The 20703-nt window shown below is 48.3% G+C and overlaps 2 protein-coding genes across 3 annotated transcripts; both read right to left on the bottom strand.

Moving 5' to 3' along the window:
- Nucleotides 1-451: 451 nt before the first annotated feature.
- Nucleotides 452-8231, bottom strand: prdm15 (PR domain containing 15). Its single transcript, XM_047020307.1, has 23 exons — nt 8186-8231; nt 8006-8099; nt 7742-7895; nt 7478-7630; nt 7285-7387; nt 7014-7100; nt 6156-6377; nt 5777-5998; nt 5541-5635; nt 5355-5442; nt 5067-5234; nt 4581-4675; nt 4297-4428; nt 4033-4170; nt 3729-3892; nt 3487-3566; nt 3251-3370; nt 2999-3130; nt 2807-2890; nt 2427-2602; nt 2194-2274; nt 1885-2091; nt 452-1678 (listed from the first exon to the last, which is right to left on the bottom strand). The coding sequence occupies exons 1-23, from the start codon at nt 8229-8231 to the stop codon at nt 1151-1153; spliced, it is 3369 nt and encodes a 1122-aa protein (XP_046876263.1). The 3' UTR covers nt 452-1150.
- Nucleotides 8232-9268: 1037 nt separating this feature from the next.
- LOC124467767 (C2 domain-containing protein 2) lies at nt 9269-20582 on the bottom strand. Of its 2 annotated transcripts, XM_047020186.1 has the most exons (14): nt 19777-20582; nt 19362-19457; nt 18136-18255; nt 15816-15917; nt 15564-15692; nt 15226-15334; nt 14273-14381; nt 14045-14109; nt 13607-13722; nt 13311-13479; nt 12925-13166; nt 12524-12803; nt 12227-12263; nt 9269-11629 (listed from the first exon to the last, which is right to left on the bottom strand). In XM_047020186.1, exons 1-14 carry the CDS (start codon nt 20059-20061, stop codon nt 11323-11325), a joined length of 2166 nt encoding a protein of 721 aa, XP_046876142.1. In that variant the 5' UTR covers nt 20062-20582; the 3' UTR covers nt 9269-11322. The 2 variants fall into 2 exon arrangements, with proteins under 2 accessions (XP_046876142.1, XP_046876143.1); XM_047020187.1 differs by lacking the exon at nt 12227-12263 and having other exon boundaries at nt 19777-20578.
- Between the last annotated feature and the right edge of the window lie 121 nt (nt 20583-20703).

Genomic DNA, 20703 nt, shown 5'->3' with positions numbered 1-20703 from the left:
CATCAGATTACCAACCCAGGGATCATTAGACAAATCCCATGGGCCGTGTCAAATTCACCCACCAAGAAATGAGAACACGGCTCTATAGAACTTGCTGAATGGTGGAGTTTATGTACCTTGATGTATTGTTGTGAAATAGTAATGGGAACTGTTTTTCCTGGAACCTTTATGGACCATTCTAAGAATGTCCTCCTCAAGTGCTATGTCCTCACAAGTGCATGTGAGTAATTAAGAGAGAGAGGTGCATTTACACAAATGCATTCTATTGGTTGATGGCTCCCCCTTGTGGATGACTGTGGTACAGTAGTAATGCTCGGTCTACAAGTGGTTAACAGATGGGGCAGTGGGACAGATATCTGAGGACCGGTGAGGTGGGCTTGGACAGCCCTGGGGGCAGATGAATGGAACAAATTCACAACAGTAGTCTGCAATGCCTAGGTGAATTTGTATATACCATTTTTATATTATTCATGTTGGACATTGTTTTTCACGTGCCGTTTTAGGATATTTACTTGAAAAACATAAAACACTAAAAAAGGCTTCAAGTATCTCTTAGATAATTGCTCAACAATAATCTGCATTTGTCTTACAAACACTGAAAAAAAACTTTTTTCAAAAGCTTATTTCCATTTGAACTCTATTTGGATAAATGCTTAATGTTGTGATGAATCAAACATTCTCAGCTTCTGCAGTGTACCCTAATCGCTTTAGAAGTTTAGTACAGAAAATGATTAATATAAACATTGTTTGTAAGACATTATGACTGTAAGCTAACAAGGACCTTCTGTAAATATAACAAAACATGCGCGTCTGATGATACTAAATCATAAGGCATTCACATAATCGTACTTTGATTTATGTAACTGTTGGAAGTGAAAACGTAAACTGTACACCAAAAAGGAAAGCTGCATGGTAACGTCTTACTCTACATACAGTAAATAACATTGTCCATTACAATGATCAACAGCTATAGGGTTTTGACAATAGGACAAAGACACGACAGTGATTTCTCATTCGGTTTCCATCCACTTCTCAAGAAGTGCCTCAAGGGGAATGTAGGCATCTGGGTGAGTCTCTCGTCTCCGCATGGGCTTTCACAACAGGACCACATGACCGTTCCCAGCTGGGAGGTGACCAGCACCTCTGCCCTCTAGTAGCTGAACATCTGCTGTGCCGTGTTGGGCTGCTGTGGTTGGGCTTGTGGCTGGGCCTGGCCCTCCTCTGTGGCCTGAGTCTGACCTTCCTGGGTGTTGTCTGGAGCCCCGTCCACCACAGGGGAGACCTGGCCGCCTTCGGCCTGAGTGACGGGCCTCCAGGCCAGGGTGGAGGTCTCCAGCGGGTGGCCCATGGGGTTGACGAAGGTGGTGAGGTTGATGAAGTGGGCGACGGACTGGGGGGCGGCGCCCCCCCCGGGCCCCATGGTCTCGGGGACGAGCTCGGCCGGACGGTTGTGGAGCATGGCGGAGCCGCTGACGGCGTCGAAGGTGACCGTGAGGATGGAGCTGTCCAGGGTGAGGGGCCGGTCGCCGGGGGTCAGGTGGCCCACGGCGACGGGCTGCAGGCTGGTGAACTGGGCGGGGGCGTGCGAGGTGATGGGGGTGACCGTGATGTTGGTCAAGCCCACCGAGCTGTTGGGTGAGGAGGCTGAGGAGGCACTGGGGTCAGCCAGAACCACCACCTGGAACCACAGAATCCACACTGAGTCAGACCCAATGGCATCTCCACCATCGCCAACTCATCCACAAGCCTGAAATGCTTACACTTCCTCACTAGTCCTAGACTCACAGTGGATATACCTACACGAAACACAATAGCCCTTCAACATATTGAATATAGGTTCGTAAACACAGCATAAGCATAATAAGTCCAGGCCAGTAGATGTACCTGCTGGATACTCTGCACAGCAGAGCTGGTCTCGGTCTCGTCCCCTACGACAGCGGTGAACTCTGCTGCTTTGGCCGCAAAGTCGGCGTACTCGTCAGAGTCGGACAGCTCCGGCTCCACCAGCTGCTTGGGCTTCTTCCTGTGGGGGCGGGGTGTCCGCGAGGGCCTGTCCTCCGACAGAGCCTCCTTGTCCAGGGTGAGGGTGGGCTGGGAGATGGGAGGAAAGGACGGGTGAAACGGGCAACGTGAATATGCGTGTTGTTTCACCGGCTGTGCGATGGACGCAGGAATGTGAAGAGGCTTTCGGACCTGCACTATGCTGATGGAGGAGTCGTCGATGGTGGAGGCTTCCTGAAGGTCGTCGAAATCGTCGATCCTCACGCTGACAATCTTGGGGAGGGGGAAGAAGAAGAAATCGAAAACTGCATCAACAAAATACACTTTAGCCAGTATGTTGATATCATATCCAAGTAACTAGATAGCTGGAGAGCACGAGTTGGTGACTGAAAACAAAGCATGATCGTGCTTCCGTCTCGACTCACCTCCGGGTGTTTGCGACGCATGTGCCGGTTCATGGAGGCGCGGGTGGAGACCTTGGTGCCACACAGGTGACAGGACTGGGCCTCCACCTTCTCGTGGGTGAGGTGGACGTGCTTCTGGAGCATGTACTCCGTCAGGTACTTCTTATCGCACACCGCACACGACCACGTCTTCCCCACTGAATTAGAGATACGGCGAGAGAGAAAGTGAGGCAGGGAGACACAGAAGGGGACACACAAATATTGGCCCCTAAAAAAGGCAGAAGACATATATAAGACATTGATCACCAAGCTATGATATAAACTGGAGTTCATATATATATATATATATATATATATATATATATAAACTCAGAGAATATAAAACGAGTAAGGCTTCTCACCTGTATGGATCAGCTTGTGGGTCTCTAAAGTGTTCCGCTCGCTGAAGGTCTTCCCACACAACTCACACATGAAGTCCTTAATCCCTGCAAACATGGACACAGCATGAGTCACAGGGGGACCACACAAACCTGTGTGGGAGGCGGGAGAGGGTTCAGCCACAGGTGAAGTTCTGACTCACGAGCCCTGCTAACCTGTGTGCCTCTTGTAGTGTTTCAGCATGTTGACCTTCTGGGCAAACTTGCGGTTACACTCCTTGCACTCGTACTCCTTGATGCCCTTGTGGAGCTTCATGTGGTGCCGCAGCGCATGCTTGGTCTTCATCCCTACGGAGGGAAACACACACCAGGTCATTTTTGGCACTGTTCATCCCCCTTTTTCATAGAATAAACGAAGAATGAATACGAGATTTTTCCTAGGAGCTGTTGCCACGGTGGCGGACTGACCTTTCCCACACTCGGCACACAGGAAGTCCCGTATGTTGTCATGAACCCTTAAGTGCTCCTTTAGCATGTCCTTCCTGGCAAAGGACTTCCCACACTGGTCACACCCGTGACTCTTCACCCCTGTCAGAAGATAAACACGATGAGTCGTAGATAGAACGAGGTTCAGAGGAACAAAGAAGGTGTCTTACTGTAGGAAATGTGTTAATGCAGGCCCTGGGCCGTACAGAGTTACTCACCTGTGTGGATGATTTTGTGTCTCTCAAGGTTGCCAATGCTGTTAAATATCCTGCCGCACATTTCGCACGGGTGGATATACCTTTGAGGGAGGGACTTTCATTAGGAAGCCTGACTATGAATAACAGCATGACTTTGTTTTAGACTCCTGTTAATGTCTCCACACCACACTTTCCTTCACCTCACCTCACCCCAACTCACCCGCCCCCTTCCTCATCTATCCGCCGCCCCCCCCCCGACTTACTTCTGCACAGCGGGGTCTGGGAGCTGCTCTCTGTGGATCACCAGGTGGGCGTTGTAGGTGGCCTTAAGGGCGAAGCGGCGGTTGCAGATGACACATCCGTAGCCCCTCTCCTTGTGCTGCTCCATGATGTGTTTCAGGTACTCTCTGCCCTTGGCAAACGACATCTGAACAACCAGAGAGAAGTGACATGTTTGATGGGCGCTTCCTGTTGAAGACAGGATTGGGTGTCGACGCAGGCGTCGATATTCGACTCGCTTGTAGCTGGATTACATAGCGCGCGCGTGTCTGTGTGTGTGTGTCTGACCTGACACTTCTTGCAGCTGTACTTGTGGTTCTCTGGATCTTCCTCCTCCTCCTCCTCGGACTCGTCACTGTCGCCCACGGCGATGCCGATCTTCTTGATGAAGTCCTCCCTCTCCTGCTCATCCATCAGGGCGATGTCCTGAGGGGAACCAACACGGCTACCGTCACGGCCTGCGCCCCATGGCGTAGTGACTGGACTTCCCTTTGACCTGCGCGTTGAAAAACCACTTCCTCACACGGCCGTGGTTCCTCCCCAGTTCCTCACCTTGAAGTGAACGTGGATGTGGTCCCTCAGCACGTCCACCCGGAAGAACTTGCGTCCGCAGATCTCGCACGTGTACTTCTTGTCGCCGTGAGTCAGCAGGTGCTTGTTCATGTTACTCCTGCAGGAGAACACCTGCGGAAACCCGCACACGCGCACACACCTCATGATGCTGCAGAACCACACGCATGCACACGCGCCTCACTGTTCACATACAAACAATCACTACAAGGCTTTTCTCGGATGCCTTCGTGCGGGGTCTTGTTGGTCTGGTGTCTGTCCCTCACCTTCCCACAGATGGGACAAGCAGAGGGCTCCTTTCTGTATTTGGTCCCTTCGTCTCCATTGGCCTCCAGCTCCTCTCTCTTCATGTGCTTTGGGCCTGCACACAAACACTTGATTCAGTTCACTTCCCAAACCCTGAGGGAAACCCTGGATATGGGTCTATGCGATCTTACTATCACAGGGATACAGCTTTTTAATGAACTCATCGTGTATTTGATAATGGTATCTGATCTAAAGTTCAATTCTTGTAAACCAAACCTCTGCTTCAGTATGTGCACTTTAATACAATCCAGGCACTTTAGCATTGTGGTGGAAGCTGTTAAGGTTAGGCACAGCTCAGTTGTAGAGCGTCTAACTGATGATCAATGAGGCTACGAGTTCATATCCCCTCCTGTACCTCGCTTTGAATAAAAGTGTCTGCAAAATGAATATGTAACATGCATGGGGTTCACTGCAGAGTCCAGGCACTAGTGAAACTGAGTACCCACCCACACCATGCCTTCTGTGGTGCTCCTGCATGACATCTTTGCGGTAAAACATCTTGTTACAGATCTCACAGGAGTACAGCTTCTCTCCGTGCTTCTTCTTGTGCTTGGACAGGTTGCTGTTGGTGGAGAAGAACCGCGAGCAGATCTCACACTGGAACGTCTTGTCATCTGCAGGGAGCCGAACCGCAACGTGAAGCAGTGTGTGACGCAGAGTGAAGAGCATTGCCAGTCACCCCCCCCCCCCCCCCCCCACCCAGATCCCCCCCGCCCCGCGAATTTGACCCCGACCTGTCCGACAGTTGTGGAACTTCAAGGCGTTTTCAACCCGGAAGGACTTCTCACACGTGTTGCACCTGTACTTGTACTCTACGTCAGGCTGTGGAGGAGACACACACACTGAGTTATGACACAGCAGCTTGTGGAGTCACCAAAACCAAGTAATCTCTGGATGTTTTCTAAGATGGAGACACTTACCAGATTCTTGCTGTGCTTGTAGGAGATGTGCTGCTTCAGGCTTTCCTTGCGACTGAACAGCTTGTCACATTCGTCACATTTGTACAGCTTGTCACCTGAGAGTGCAAGGACAAGAGAGAGAGAAAAAGATAAAAAGTGTTATTAAAAATATAAATGAATCCAGGCGTGAGCTGGCAGGAGGAGGGATCGGTGTAGAAGGACAAACGAATGAACCGTGAGTGTGAAGGGATGGTTACCATGGGAGCGGATGTGCCTGTTGAGGTTGCTGCTGTTCTGGAAGACCTTGCTGCAGAGCGAGCACCTGTACACCCGCTTCTGCTCCCCGGTCTTGGCCCTCCTCAGGACGGCCACGCCGTCAGGGCCCATCACCAGGCTGTTCCCCCCCGCCTGCGGGGCCTCTCCCCCGGGGGCAGGAGGTGAGCTGAGGGAGCGCTCTGCCAGCCTTGAGGCCATGGCACCTGGAGGGGCAGAAGGAGGAGGTGGAGGTGCATGACTCACATGTGAAAGCTTGTCCTGGCAGAGCATGGGACTTGCAGCATACATATACAATTACAATGGATCATGGGATTGAGAAACGACAGCGTTTGCGGGGATCTCTCAGGGTGTTCCTCTCACCTCTGGTTCTCCTGGCTGCAGCTGAGGCTCCGGCCTTGCGTCCCTTGGCCCTGCGGCCCCGGCCCAGCCTCCTACTGGGTTCCACAGGAGCGGGGGCAGGGGGTTGGGGATCCTCCATGTCTTCATGGGTCACCAGGTCTGCTAGCTGGGGGGCGGGCTGGTCGGCGGGGAGAGGAGCAACCGTTTTCACCTCCTGGAGGTGGCTCAGCAAGTGCTCTGAGACTGAAACGGGTGGAATTATGGGTGGATGAAAAACATACACGTCAATACACTGATGCAAACTCTCTGCTCCCTTTCATTCAGCCATAAGTTGTAAACCCCTCAACCTCTACTTATAAGGGCTACCAAGTAGCTTCATGTAAAATAAAGAACTACTTTTTGATTCTCATTTCAGAACCCAAACTGCATGAGGCTTTGTTTAGACAGCATGACTCCCTCCTCGACTGGATTTTTGCAGGACCACTTGCTGGCCTCCTGCCACTGTCCAATTAGAGACAAAACACTGACTCAAGTCACTTCCTCTTTCTGTATGGCAAAGGAGAGGTTCTATTCTGATCAAACCGAACAGAAGTGAATGCAATTGCCTAGTAACTAACGCACTATACTGATCATATCCAGAATACATGCAGAATACATGCTGATCAGTACACACATAACCTTATCACTGCGCATTGTGAACGAGAAATAATCTGTGAATTCTTGATGATACAAGCCAGGCTTGTATCAAAAATTGTCAATTTTTGTTTCAGTTGTTGACAATAGGCCTTTGTCAGACCAGGTCTTTTATCAAGCTGAGCTGATGTTAAAAATAACCAGAAGACACCACCACGTGAGGTATGTCGTTTGCACGGAGCCAACCTGTGTTTTTCTCTTGCACCACTAGAGGGATTGATGTTCCAGAGTTCTCGAAGGCCTGCCCTGGCTGGGTGGAGGAAGCGACCACATCTGAGTCAGACACAAGGAAAGAAAGTTGAAGTAAAAAAAAAAAAGAAACAGGATTGATTCTAAACAACAGATGAAGTTGCTCGAGAACAAAGCGTATTGTGTTGAGCCAACGGCTTCCAACACCACATTCCCACTAGACCAATCAGCGAGTGGGAATCGTGTCGTCCTCGGTGATCATGCAGACCTGGTGGAGGTGGAGGGACTGGCAGCTTCAACATGGGTTTATCCATCTTCCTGGCGTAGAAAGCTCTATACCAGACTCTCAGCTCTGTCCCTGGCAGCACGTCCTTAGCAAAAGGCAAAGAGTAAGTTTCCTTTGTTTAGTAGGAATACTGGTTTCAGAGTGTTGTGCTAGGGGTTTGTAGGTAGAAGGATACCTGAGAGGTGTTGAAGTAGATCCCATCGTCCTGCTGGTAGGCAGTCAGGTTCTGGTGGGTGTGGTCTGTGGCTGGACGCACAAGCATCATCCAGTTACAGTCGTCCTCATTGGTGGAGTCGAAACACACCACCTGGCCGTCTTTTTGGAAGATCTGAACAAGAACAACAAATGGACCCAGGAAGTAGGATTCATGAACATGTAAAGTGGAGATGGACATGTTTTGTGCATGCATTGGTAACCTACTATTTTGCTGTGGACCTACCTTGAGAGGAAAGGGCCCTTCTTCTTGCAGGTGGAACACTCTCTTGGCCTCAAAGGGCCCAAACCTGGTCCTCTTGACCAGTCGCCGCTGGACAAACACGCCATCTTTCCCATCTGGCATTGGACGGATTTCCAGACTGTCTGGTAGAGATGAACTAGGCCAGGGGAAACCAAACATATAGACATGTAACATGTTGCAAATCTCTGGTCCATGCCATCTATTTACCCTGGCTTTGTATTTCTTGGATGCTTGCGATGTACTCACCGTGCTCTGCTCCAGACAAATGAGTCCTGAACGGTCACTACTGGTCCCAGTTCTGGACACTCAGAGTCATGGTACTGGCCACAGTCCTCACACCCTGGCGGAATAGATGCATTAGAAATATTTAGACAAGCATATCAACGGGTGCACGCAACAACAAAAATACATTAGATGGTTACTCACAGATAAAGTCATCTGGCGTCTGCTCGGCCATTGTGTCCACCTTCATTCATAAAGATACATTTATAATATATCAATGAAATCGTACATCATACAACAATATTGTCATTAACTACTCGTGAGCTAATCCTCTTAGTATGTTGCTTTATTTCCAGTAATGTGGAATGTTTAGGCTAGATCTATTTTAACGCATATAAGGCAGTGACTGATTGAATGACAAATGTTCAAACTTCAGATTTTTTGTTTATAATCCATCTGGACATGATACTGTGTATGTTTACGTTAACAATGAGTTGCTAAGTTTACAGGGACATTAAGGCAGCAAAGGCAACTCAAATCTTTACTAAGAACTCGAACGCCTAAAAAAAATAATACTCAGAATAACTATTCTTCGGGTGAGTAGCTACAAACACGATCCGGTAGAGACGGGATCCAGGATTTCAGCGGAATCCAAACTGTAGCCGGGTTTTAACTCCGATCACAGGCTGCTCAGTCTTCTACAGCAATGCAAATGTAACAAAGAACAATCGGCATGGCGGATGGAATGGAGACGCAAACCCCATCTGGAGCCTGTACGTTTCAATGTCAACGCGGCGCAAGTATGGGCACTCAGGGCGGTTCTGAGTGCACTGTGCAAAATCCCTGCAAATGTTCTACACTTTGGCATAATTATTATTTGTATACACGGTGCATTTTTTAAATAGTCTTGTTACCTGTTGTCCAAACGACTTCACATTTATTGAATCCTGACTCCGGGTTCCAATCCGCACCAGAAACCGCGCAAGACCGGAAATAAGCTCTGAACTGCTATCTGGGAAATGCAGTCTTTCTCTACTCTTGAAGTCCATCAAGAGTATTTCACGGACATCAAAAATACTCTAAATAATTAACCAATCTCCAGAGTGTAATCATCCATGTGGTTATGAAAGCACACAAATACATTATATTTAAAACATGGATCAATAAGCGTAGAGAACAAACCAATCTACATTAGAACTAGATATTATGCCAGGATGCGATTTAAAAAGGCTACTAGTGTCACAAAGATAAAAGCTTTGAGTTCAATTAAACGACATCAGCACCCAGTTATTAACTCGATATTTATTGCTCAAGATGACAAACCTGATATGTTGATTAGTAATAACAGTCCCTGCAAGCATGACCTGGCATTCTGCATGATTGGGAGTTCAGGTTCTGTACACAATGCCAAGACCAATATAAAATGTCAGGAAGCAAATCAATTGCAAACAAGCCTTCTGCTTCCAGGTATGCATAATAGTTGGCACGCGCAGGAGGCCCGGTTTCAAGCTTAATCAGAGGTTTGCATGGTTACAAGATCCCACATTCTTTTTATTTCTTTTTTAAATCGTTGAGGTTCAAAATAATTTTCACCATCGTCCTCAAGCTGCGCACAGGCTCTAAACCAAACCTTAGTAGAGTCAACATAAACAAAGAGTTGTTAAGTCATAGAAACCCCCCTTATGTAAGTATCTGACCCACCACTGTTTAAACCCCCCCTACAGTATCTACAGATACTTAATGCTGCATATATCAACATGAATGGCATGCAACCATGGATAACCAGATGGCCCCACCTAATAACCGAGTCATTAAACATGGAAATGGGAACAGGCCTTCTAAGTTATACAGCCTTGGTGTGGATCAGAGGGAAAGGAAGGTGGTCTCAAATCCAGGTGTCATTCGTTAGGTCCCAACAAGACCTGCGCAGCATATTTCCCTCCAAGTCAGATGGTAAAAACTGTTCATCTCTCCTCGAGGTAAAATCCCCAAAGTTCGACATGGTACAATGGGACAGTTGTCTGATCATGATTGGCCCTCTGCCACTCGTGTCCATCCGTTCTGGCACATCCATCCGTCTTTACAAGTATTTCTCAGTAGATTCACTGGTTAGAAGGGTTAACAGTAGTTTACATGAAGGACTTTATATTAGACAGTCCAATAACATGCTTTAAAAAAATAATACAATCTTTAGCTAGTTAAAAAAAAATAAAAGCATTCAATTGAATTTCCACAGATTTTCCCGGTCTGTGTTCAGAATCAGGAAAGGTTTAAATCTCCCAGACATCTTTAAAACAAGATAACAGCAAGACCACATTCATTCAATGGAAATGCATAAGTGGATAAAGACTTGGTTCGTGAAAACTTCAATGCATATGTCTGAAAGGTAGTGTATTCACCTTGGGGTCACCATTCACACAGATCTGATAGTAGTGTACAGACAAAATCGTCAGGACGACAGGGTGATGGTTATCATTTAAAAATCACACTGCAGAGTACTAACATTGAAACAAACAAAAATAAACATTAAAAAGCATTCAAATGAAACCAGATATTGCATTCCCAATTGTATTTCATAAGGTTTTAAATTTGGATTTATAATTTACAATTACACAATATCAACATCTTTTGTGATATAATTTCCACTGGCATAACACCAAGATGAAATATTAATTCATTTATGATTATAAATCTTAGTAGAACTTCACTTGGCTGTGTGTGTCAACCAGTGTGTACCAGGGTTTTGTTGACAGTGGGTCATTTTGTAATGGTAAAACAGTGCCACAATGGCATTGTATTAGCATATGAACATGTCTAGCTAGAATCTGCTTTGCAGTGAAGTCTCCCTTTGTCAAAACACCAAGCCATTCTATCACAATTATAAAAGAAGCTTTGGTTACAATCTTTCAAGAGTAGCTCTGGTCATTGCACTGGATAGCATCTTTATCCACCTTGAGCCAGCCTAGAGGTGTTCTCTAGAAATGTGCAAATCATATCAACGCCACTCTTCTTCTTTGGTCCCTCATGAAACACGGTGCCTTTGCTCTCGCGGTGGATGAGGGTTTGGAGCAGCCACAAGTATTCCGGTGGTTTCAAAAGGCCACTAACACAGAAAAATGGATCAGAATGTTGCATAAGCTCATAGAAAATAAAAAGTCTATATTGATCGTTTTCTGAACGGCATAAGACGTTTTTTGAAATTCTTTCAGATTAGCGTCACCCACGCAACCTCTTCTCTTACATACAGTATTACTGCTCCCAGATGAGTATGAATGGGCCGAACTGAAAGGTAGGAAATACCCCGGTGATTTCAGTTGACACAGCCTTTCCACCGCTACGAGTCAGGGGGTGGGGGACAGGGCGGAGGGGACACAGTCAGTGCAGGTTGGTGGTGGAGGGGGAGGCGGAGGTGGGGTCAGGGGCCGGGGTGGTGCTCCTCTGTGGGGGCAAAGCCATTGGCTTTGCTCTTGCTCTTGGGCAGCAGCTTGCGGTTGAGCATGCGGGTGAGGGTGGCGGTGCGGCTGGCGCGGTCCACGGCCACTGGGTGTTCGAGGTACACCAGGTCGTTGTGGGACTGGCTCATGCCCGGCTCCTTGCGCTGGTGGCGCCGGCGGAAGAACAGCTTGGCACTCTTCTGCAGGAAGCTGCCTGTAGGGGGCGATGTTTGTCAGGTGGCGGGGAGAGAAGAGGGTGGGGGGGGGGGGGGGCAAAAGCAAATGATGCGTGAGGGATTTACTTTGACAGTCAGTAACTATACGCTATTCTTCTCTACCCCCAGTAATGCCACAGTCTACTCTCTGCTACAATAGGGCCTGAATACCGAGTTTCATAAAAGCACAATCGCCTATGATCAGAGCCAAGTTAAAACGCACATACTGGGAATATCTAAGCAAATATTTTCCTTTAGGGCTTGTCTTGCAATACAGGCAAAACTGGCTCAAGCCCATCACTTAAAAAGTAAGTATTGCCAAATACCCTTCCCTTTACTTTAAGGAGGGCAGAAATGAAACCACCTTCATTTAAACCCCTCTGCTGACGCTGACATGAAATTAAAGGGAATTCTTAAAAACATCTACAGTACTGTTACACAGAATCTTTGTGTTATCAACTCTAGTTCTCTACACCACCCCCCCCCCCCCCCCCCCCCCCCCCACCTGAGAGTGATCAGAGTCACATGACAGACGGACAGCCCTCCGCTCTACTCACTATAGAGGTTATGAAATGCTGCTTGCAAAGGTAACTTACGCGTCGTGACATAATGTCTGGTTAGCACAGGTTTCCTCTTAAGGATGGCAAAGGAAGTGAACAGGAGGAGAGGAAGGGAAGGATGAGAAATGAGAACATGGACAAAGAGAGAGACAAATAAAACGAAAAAAAAAAAAAAACACATTCACAGACAACGGCGACAACAACAGGGCTTGGCGTGTCAAGTTAGTACATTCACGACATGAAAACAGCGACACTGTGTGACGATGCAACGAACAGAGCCGGGGGGTCCCCGATAAGGGGAGTCCGCAGCTCCACACGTAACTGCCAGCTCACCTTTCGAAACTCTCTTTTTACAGCTGGACTCTGACACACAGTTGGACAGGGAGGTCTTGTCGGCGCCCTGCTCCTCCTCCACCTGGCTCTCCCAGTCGCTGGGGCCTCGGCCCAGCCCACTGGGCCCCTCCTGGGGGTCCGACATCTCCGTGGGGCTGCTGGACCCGGAGACGACGGCTGCGGTCACGTCCTGCGTTGAACCCCCCTCCGACATGGACGCATCCATCGCCGCGGCGTAACCCGCCATGAGGGCCATCTCATCATCCTGGGACAGGGGAGTCTGGGGGGGGGGGGGGGGGGGGGAGGAAAACCAGTAAGCATCAGTCAAATCGAGGAATAGTTTCGACACGCCGCCAAAACCACGGAGGGCTGTCGTGAGGGTGAACTCGCGCTCGCCGCACCTTGGCCACGCCGGAGATGATGATGGTGCTCTTCTTGACGGGGGACTTGAGCTTCTGCTTGGCCGACTGGTGCAGCTGGCGGATGGCGGCTTCCGCCACGGGGTCCGTGCCGTTCAGCATGAGCAGCTCCGTGTCGGAGGAGGACAGCGCCTTGCTCACCGCCGCCCCCAGCACGGCCGGCTGCTCCGACACCCGGCGGCCCGCCAGCTTGGACTTGGCGACCGCGGGCCTCGCGGGGGATTCTAGAACACGAGGATGACTGGATGAGGGGCTACTCACTGACTGTGTGGTTTCGATGCTCTACTTCCTCAAAAGGGGCAGGTGAATACTTTTTGTCTTCTCGTACTGTGGTTAGCACGTAGCATGGTTAGCGTGTCGTGGTTTACCTATGGTGAGTCCAGGTGGTAGCAGCCGGCCTGGCTTGCATTTCACGGCTGTGATGGTGGTGACCACGGTGCCGCAGGGCATGACCGTGCGGTCCATCTCCACCTTCTTGGAAGCAGCTGGCGTGGGGGTCTGCCAGGTACGCACCTCGCTGGGCTCCAGGTAGGTAAACTGGGGGCACAGCAGGTGGGCCCAGGGTGAGGGAATGCACAGGTAATGCTCTGTACTGTGTAATGTCACCAGTATACCCTGTCAGGGTTTCTAAAGGCTACACTCGTGGATCAGATAGGGGTCTTACCTCAGTAGTAAGAGACCCGGTCACTTGGTCTTTGGTCACGAGTGCAAATGTTTGCTGTCCTTTGGGTTGCTTTTTAACTAGATCGAAAGGCACCGCCACCTGACCCAACAACGAGCCTGTCGGACGACAAATCACAACCCAAATCAGTTGAAAGATTCCAAACGTATGATGTCGCCCTGTTATGATCACACCCAAGCTGATAACTTGGAGATTTGGCCTACATAACAAACGTCCACACTGAGGAGATGATACGTGCAGACACTGGGCCCTATTTTTAGACTGATGAAAAGCCTTCATTGTTCCCCCCCCCCCCCCCCCCCCCCCCAAAATCGACTTCTGAGAAGTCATATCTGGGGGGCTTTGAGTAGATTAACGCTGACTGTCATGTGATTGAAACAGACAAAAGGGAGGGAGCCCTGCCAACGTTGGTACACTCACCCTCCTGAGGTTTCCCATCATCCAACAACTGAATGACGAGCTCCTTTGATCGTCCATTCAGCTCACTGTAGAGACGCAGGAAGACAGTCGGAACAAATGAGAAAAGTCAGGGAGCCAAAGAGCTGCAAGTTGAATAAAACACCATATTTCGAGGGTAGAAGGTTCTGGAAGAAAGGGGTCTCTGCTCGCAGAAGCAGCCCTGGTAGTGGCGCCTGTGGTTGTACTTACAAGATGAAGGGCTGGTCCCAGGCAGGGCTGCATGTGTTCTTCAACACCGAGGTGGAAAATCTCTGGGGAGGGTCATCTAGCTGCAGCACACACAGGGGGTTCATACTGCCTGCAGACACAACACACCACTCACGTTAGCACAGCTAATGATGCTGCAGTGTCATTAGACGCTAATCCAATACGGCAGCCTAATATGATACTCTCCAACATGCTCATGTAAGAGTGGATGTAGGACTATCCGGCCTGTGAAGACCGATAAATAATGCATGGGCTGGAAGTGGCGCTGGTTTGGCTGACTAAGTGCTCCTCTTCGGGACTGTCCGGGGATAAACACAAGCCAACAGAGCCATTAGGTAGTACAGCGAGCCAAACTGGGACTCTGTGAATGAAAGCCGGACTATCTCAATGAATGACATATCTCCGTTCTTAAAAGAGCTTCCCAGATAGAATCCTCTAACCCTTCCTTATAAAAAGGGGGAAGCGAGGGGGCTGGCATGGCTTGGCTCAGAGCCAATCAATCCATAAACTGATCAAGATAATTGTTCTCCTCAGTTAAATGGAAAAGAGCTACTTGGAAAGGAGTGCTGAACGCTATCTTATCTGTCAGGGTCCATGTATTCATGGACGTGCCAGACATCAGTGAGCAGGGGCTTTTACAGCCCAGCATAGCAGAGTTTGGAACACCGTGTCCAGAACCTCAGAAACTCCAGTCCCCAGACTTCCAAGTCCTACCTAATTCAGAGGGTTTTGTGGCTAAAAAGATGGCGCCCAATTGTTTTGGGAGTGCAGTGTATATCTGAATAGACTGCATTCAAAATGCATCTTTATATAACCCTGGATATCCAGGGCTTTCTATTGAAAACCCCTTAGCCTCCATCTACAAGGTGTTTTCTGTGGGCGTTTGTGACGAGACGGTGAGATGGTGAGACAGTGAGACAGCGAGACAGCGAGACCTGCAGCACCATCCTCCTGACTGCACGTGACCCTGATGTTCTTCACCAGCAGCTTCCAGTCGTGGGCGCGGGGAGGCTTTGGGGGGGACATCACCTTGTTCTGGGCCTCCTGGAGAACAAAGAGGGGGAGTGGGGGAAGATTTGGCTTTAAGACTGAAATTGTTTATTGATTTGAGGGCTTTCTTCTTTAGGAAGCCTTAATCTCTGTCTGGAAACCATTGAGTTTTTCCGAAGGGGTATGGACATGGTGGGTGGGTACACTGGGCTGACAGGGTGGATGTGTGTATGGATGCAGGACCGTGTCCTACTGTGGGTGTGTGCTGTGTGTGTGTGCTCACCTTGACCTGTGTGGCCTGTGCAGGCCTGCAGCTCAGCATTACTGAAGGACGCACAGCACTCAGCAGCTGTCTCAGACGCTCCTTCACGGCTGCCACGCCGGGTCCAGAGCCGTTTCCAGAGCCGTTTCCCTGGGAACAGACCACACGGAACAAACGTTACCAAAGGCACCAGCAGAAAGCCAGGATCTGTGCTCCTGGATGTGGGTCTGACTGCATGGGCTGAGCAGTGGTCGGGGTGCGTGTCCGCCCCACCTGAGAGAAGCTGGGGCTGAGCTGAAGGTCCATCGTCTCCAGGTGAGAAACCCCCCAGCCCACCTCGACCGTGCCGTCAGCCTCCCTCATCTGCAGGTCCAGCTGGGGGTGAGAGACAACACCGTGGTCGGCTGGAGCCTTAGTCATGGACATCTTTCTGATCCAAACCTCTCGCCTCCCTCCTTGGCTTCTTTCCCCCACTCTGCCTCACTCCATCCCTGCCATCCTTCCCCCACTCTGCTCCCTCCATCCCTGCCTTCCTTCCCCCATTCTGCCTCCCTTCCTTCCTTCCCCCACTCTGCTCCCTCCATCCCTGCCTTCCTTCCCCCACTCTGCCTCCCTTCCTTCCCCCACTCTGCTCCCTCCCTGCCTTCCTTCCCCCATTCTGCCTCCCTTCTCCCACTCTGCCTCCCTTCCTTCTCCCACTCTGCCTCCCTTCCTTCTCCCACTCTGCCTCCCTTCCTTCCCCCACTCTGCCTCCCTCCCTTCAGCCTCCTCTCTGGTTACAGGAGCCAATCCGTCGGCACCAGCGAAGCAGTGTCACACTACTTGTGCAATGCTATAACAAAACTGGATGGACGTCAACTCATACAGAAAGCGAAAGACAGAAAAGCCGCCCTGAAGGTGGGATGGGGTGGGAGGGGCAGACAGAGAAAGCGGAAGGGCTCGGTCGTCCTGCCCCAGCATGCCTAGATGCCGTTCTGCGAGTACAGCCGCCTCTCTGTTACCAAACAAAGGCCTTATCTGATAGCGTCCCCTGAGCGACTCTATAATGCATGGACAGATCTAACAAATTGGGGCCATTCAGAAAATAAAGACACTGAGAAATCTTTACCTATACACAATGGCATTGTATTTCCAACAGGCCCCAATTCCAATGCCACTGTCTGAAAAATGTGCCCTGTCATCTGACTACAACAACATGGCTGAGTGTCCTATGGTAAATAAGTAAAAGTAAGTAAAGCCTAGGCGTGTAACATGTGAGTGTCACATGAATTCTCAAGAAACCACAACAGGGACAGGAAACAAACAGTACGACAGTGCACAGGGTGGAGAATCCTGGTGTGAAAATGAACATAACAGTCTCTATAGCCTAACCCTGCACTCATCAATGAACATAACAGTCTCTATAGCCTAACCCTGCACTCATCAATGAACATAACAGTCTCTATAGCCTAACCCTGCACTCATCAATGAACTGGGATCATTCCAGCATCGCCCATTCTAGACCAACAGTGGCTGGTAAACACAAATGGATGAAAGAATTTGAAAAGGCCTCAGGACTTTTCCAGACCAAACTACGGATGAAAGAGTTTGAACACACCAGAGGTCTCCCTCAACCCGTCGCCGTGACAATAACTACCCAAAACAATGGCGCCCTAGGATCTAATCCTGGGTTTAGCTTCCTAACCTTTTTCTGGGGTTGTGTTTACGCACAATCCCAGATCAGGCCCACAATGAGCCAACAAGCACCTTACTGGCTTAAAATAGCCTTAATTCGATTGGGTTACCAGCAGAGGCACTTGCTCCCGTTGCTTTTGCCACGACTTCACGTGTGGGTCAAAACCTTAAGACGGCCTGGAGGATTCGTGAAGCTTGAATTTGGGCAATACTAATAATAATCCCACAGTGTTCACTGGTTATCCATCTCTACAGCAATTCTCACCTTTAATCATGTAGCCTGAGACAGTAGTTAGGCAAATGAAGGATGCAAAATATAGGATGAGCAAAGGCATGAGCATTGATGGCATGTCAATTAAATGATCCTTTATTTTATAATAACATATTAAGTGCATTATTTGCATGAATTCCCCACCACTCAAAGCCAGTCACAGTTACATTTGAGGGGATCTTTTCTCTAATTCCATCGCATTCTCTGCTGTGTCTAAGGTAGGGAAAGTGGAACACCTCAGTCAAACAGTGGGGGTATTCTGAGAACGGGTATGACAGTGATTTAGATGAGGTCCCTGGGACAGTGGTCCACATCACAGGCCTCAACATTTAATCGGATTCCCCTGCCAGTGGCGACGTGTCATGCTCAATGAATCAAAGACACCCTCCATTAAGACAATGCAAGTGGACATTCTGGAGCCCTGTTCCCCACTACTCTGGCTGGCTTCATCCTCTGCCCTCAGCCCCAGGTCAGACACTGGGTATGCCAGTGGGGGTGACTTGAATTAACCACCAAAATACTGGTAGAACTATCTACTTCAGATCCTGGATTTTCTTCTTGACTTTCTTTTGCCCTATTTGTATGTTGCTATGGATCAAATAAATCAGCTAAATGAATCCCATGTAACCGTGTGGAGGTTTCATTTACCTGTAGCTCCAGAGGTGATATCCTGACTCTGTACCTGCAGGGCCCAGCTGTAGACATGGCTGGGGAATCTGCACAGATGGAAAATTGAAGCTTCTCCCCTGTCACCATGCAGCGAGAAGTCTGCAATGGCAAGATGACACAAACACAGACAGGCGGATAATGAGGGTTGATGTGAGGAGTACATTAAACAGTGCGTTTGTAGTTGACTAGTTTCGCAGCATTTCTGATTTCACACAAAATATGATGAGCACTCGGAGAACCGTACTCTAGTGATACGGCACTGTTTCAAAGTCAACACGATGAGGCTTCGATAAGGTGCGTTTGGACATTTTTGCCCAATCATAAAGCATCTTCTCAATGATGGCTGCGTCTGATCATGTCTCCCAGCATGGGCCTTGTCATTAGTTCACCATGTCTCCTTAATGCTAAGCTGTGCTGGCTAAAAGAACAGCTTCATAAGCTCCTTACTACACACATACTCACTGTGGCCAGGCAAAGATGAGCCTTTTATTGACAAAACTCCTTAAGACTGTAAAACAATGTGTGTGAGTGTATGGATACTGATGCAGACCAGCCTTCACTATCAATGAAAAGGAAATCCCCAGGGCTTTACTTTTTCACTAAATATCGACCTTCAAAAGAAAGTCTAGCAAAAAAAAAGTCTGAAAGTCGCCAAATTTTTACAAGGTTGTGGTTAATACCAGAGGATTCCATAAACGTGAAGCTTTTAAAAATAAGTTTTAAAAAAACCCTGCTGACTGCACAAAAATCTCTCGAGGGTACTGGCTCCAGAAAGAATGTCTGAAATTGCCAGGACTGCAAATGTACATTGTGCGACATAGAAATTGGCCACTATAGACCAGGAAAGAAATTAAAAGGCTTTGTTGACAGTAAAGAGCCCTCCATTCTATTGAATTACAAGGAAGAGGAGATTGATCTCAGAAATGATGACATTAGGCTAAGACTGGCTTGGAAATGAGCAAGCTATAAAAGCCTGCCTTTCTAACAAATATGTAGGAGAACCACCCAGTCAAACGAATAACAAATGCTAAATCTGTCACTGGAGATAAGGAGTAAGACAATGATTCTATTGATCTTCATCATACTTCACCCTTGATTTCATCAGGGGTAAAAACGCATTCAAAAACAACCCTAGACACTGGAAGTCGGTATTGACATACTTGAGGTAACTGAGTCATTAGATCTGTGTGACAATGGAACTTTACCTTATGTCCAGCAGATTTCTGCAAGTTGGACATTTGGCCAAACACCAGCTCTGATGACTGAAGACCATCTTCCTCAAATGTTAGTTGCACAGAATCCTAGGAAGTTAAAGTAATTCAATCAGCAACATCCCCCAAGCACTATGCAATCACACAGCCACATTCCCATAGCATTCATGTTTTATAGAGAATGTTAACATCTGATATGGTAAACCTAAGAAGCGTGAGAATGTACAAACAATATTTAACTTTCAGGTGTATTAGGTGGCAGTAAAGGAGCTATAGAACTACTTGTGCTCAGGTTACTGCTACAATAAAACCACTCGGCTGAGTACACAACCAACCTACCTGTTGTGAAAAAAATCACACATCCTCAATTTCATTTACAAAGGGCTGTAAACTTGGTCATGGGACTCACCACAGACTTCCTCGATTCGTCATTGAGGGCTTTGCACCAAGCACCTCTCCATTGACTTTTCCAGCTTTTCAGTGACAGTGCCCATCCTAACACAGCGTCCGCTTCCTCCGTGACCCCATTGCTGTTCTCTGGCTGAGGCTGAACTTGTAAGTCGCCAAAAAAGTATTGTACTAGATACAATATCAATGTAACGATGGATGCAATGAAAAGTGTAACCATACAAAGCCACTGCAGATCCCCCAAACCAAAATAAGAAGGTGAACTTTCTGATTCCGAGTGAGGCATCTTAAGCAAGCAACTAGGCTAGCAAACCAGCTAGCAGTTAAGTATGTAATTGACAATTCCCCCCGAAAGCAGCTAACTTAACTATCTCAGAGCCAAACAAAACGGCATAGCTAACTAACTGTCATTCAAGAAATCAGGCATTGCAAGATCCACCCGCTAGCAGCATATGCTAGCTAGCAAACTCGCTAGTTGCCGCAATGTTGCTAATGCTAGCTAAAACTGTATTGCAAGTCCCCTGTGCGACTGCGAGATGGCTTGCCATGATACCATGTATTTAGTTCTACTGATAACCAAGTTTGCGACCACAAGAGTTCTCAAGGCACACAAATGTTCAAGAAAATCCATATGAAAGTGATTTTGATTTAAGTTCCAAGCGATGGAACAAACGGATAACTTAGCTGAGCTAGCTCTACCATAAAGCTGTACAGTACCAACTTTCGGAATGGCAGCAAGAACAAACGTTGACCAAAACCGAAAACTCGCCTTTGAATGTAATATGTGGCGAAAGATGTGGCACAAACTGTTTTTCCCAGAACGCACGGCGGCATCTTAAAGGGCCAGTACGATCCTGTGTTCGAACAACAAGCTACACATTATAATAAGACGATAGCCAGTATATGACCTCTCACATTTAAAAAGCAT

The sequence above is a fragment of the Hypomesus transpacificus genome, chromosome 5 (genome assembly GCF_021917145.1).
Source record: "Hypomesus transpacificus isolate Combined female chromosome 5, fHypTra1, whole genome shotgun sequence".
NCBI lineage: Eukaryota > Metazoa > Chordata > Actinopteri > Osmeriformes > Osmeridae > Hypomesus > Hypomesus transpacificus.
The sequence above is the reverse complement of the archived record's forward strand: the minus strand, read 5'-3'. Positions and strand labels throughout refer to the sequence as shown.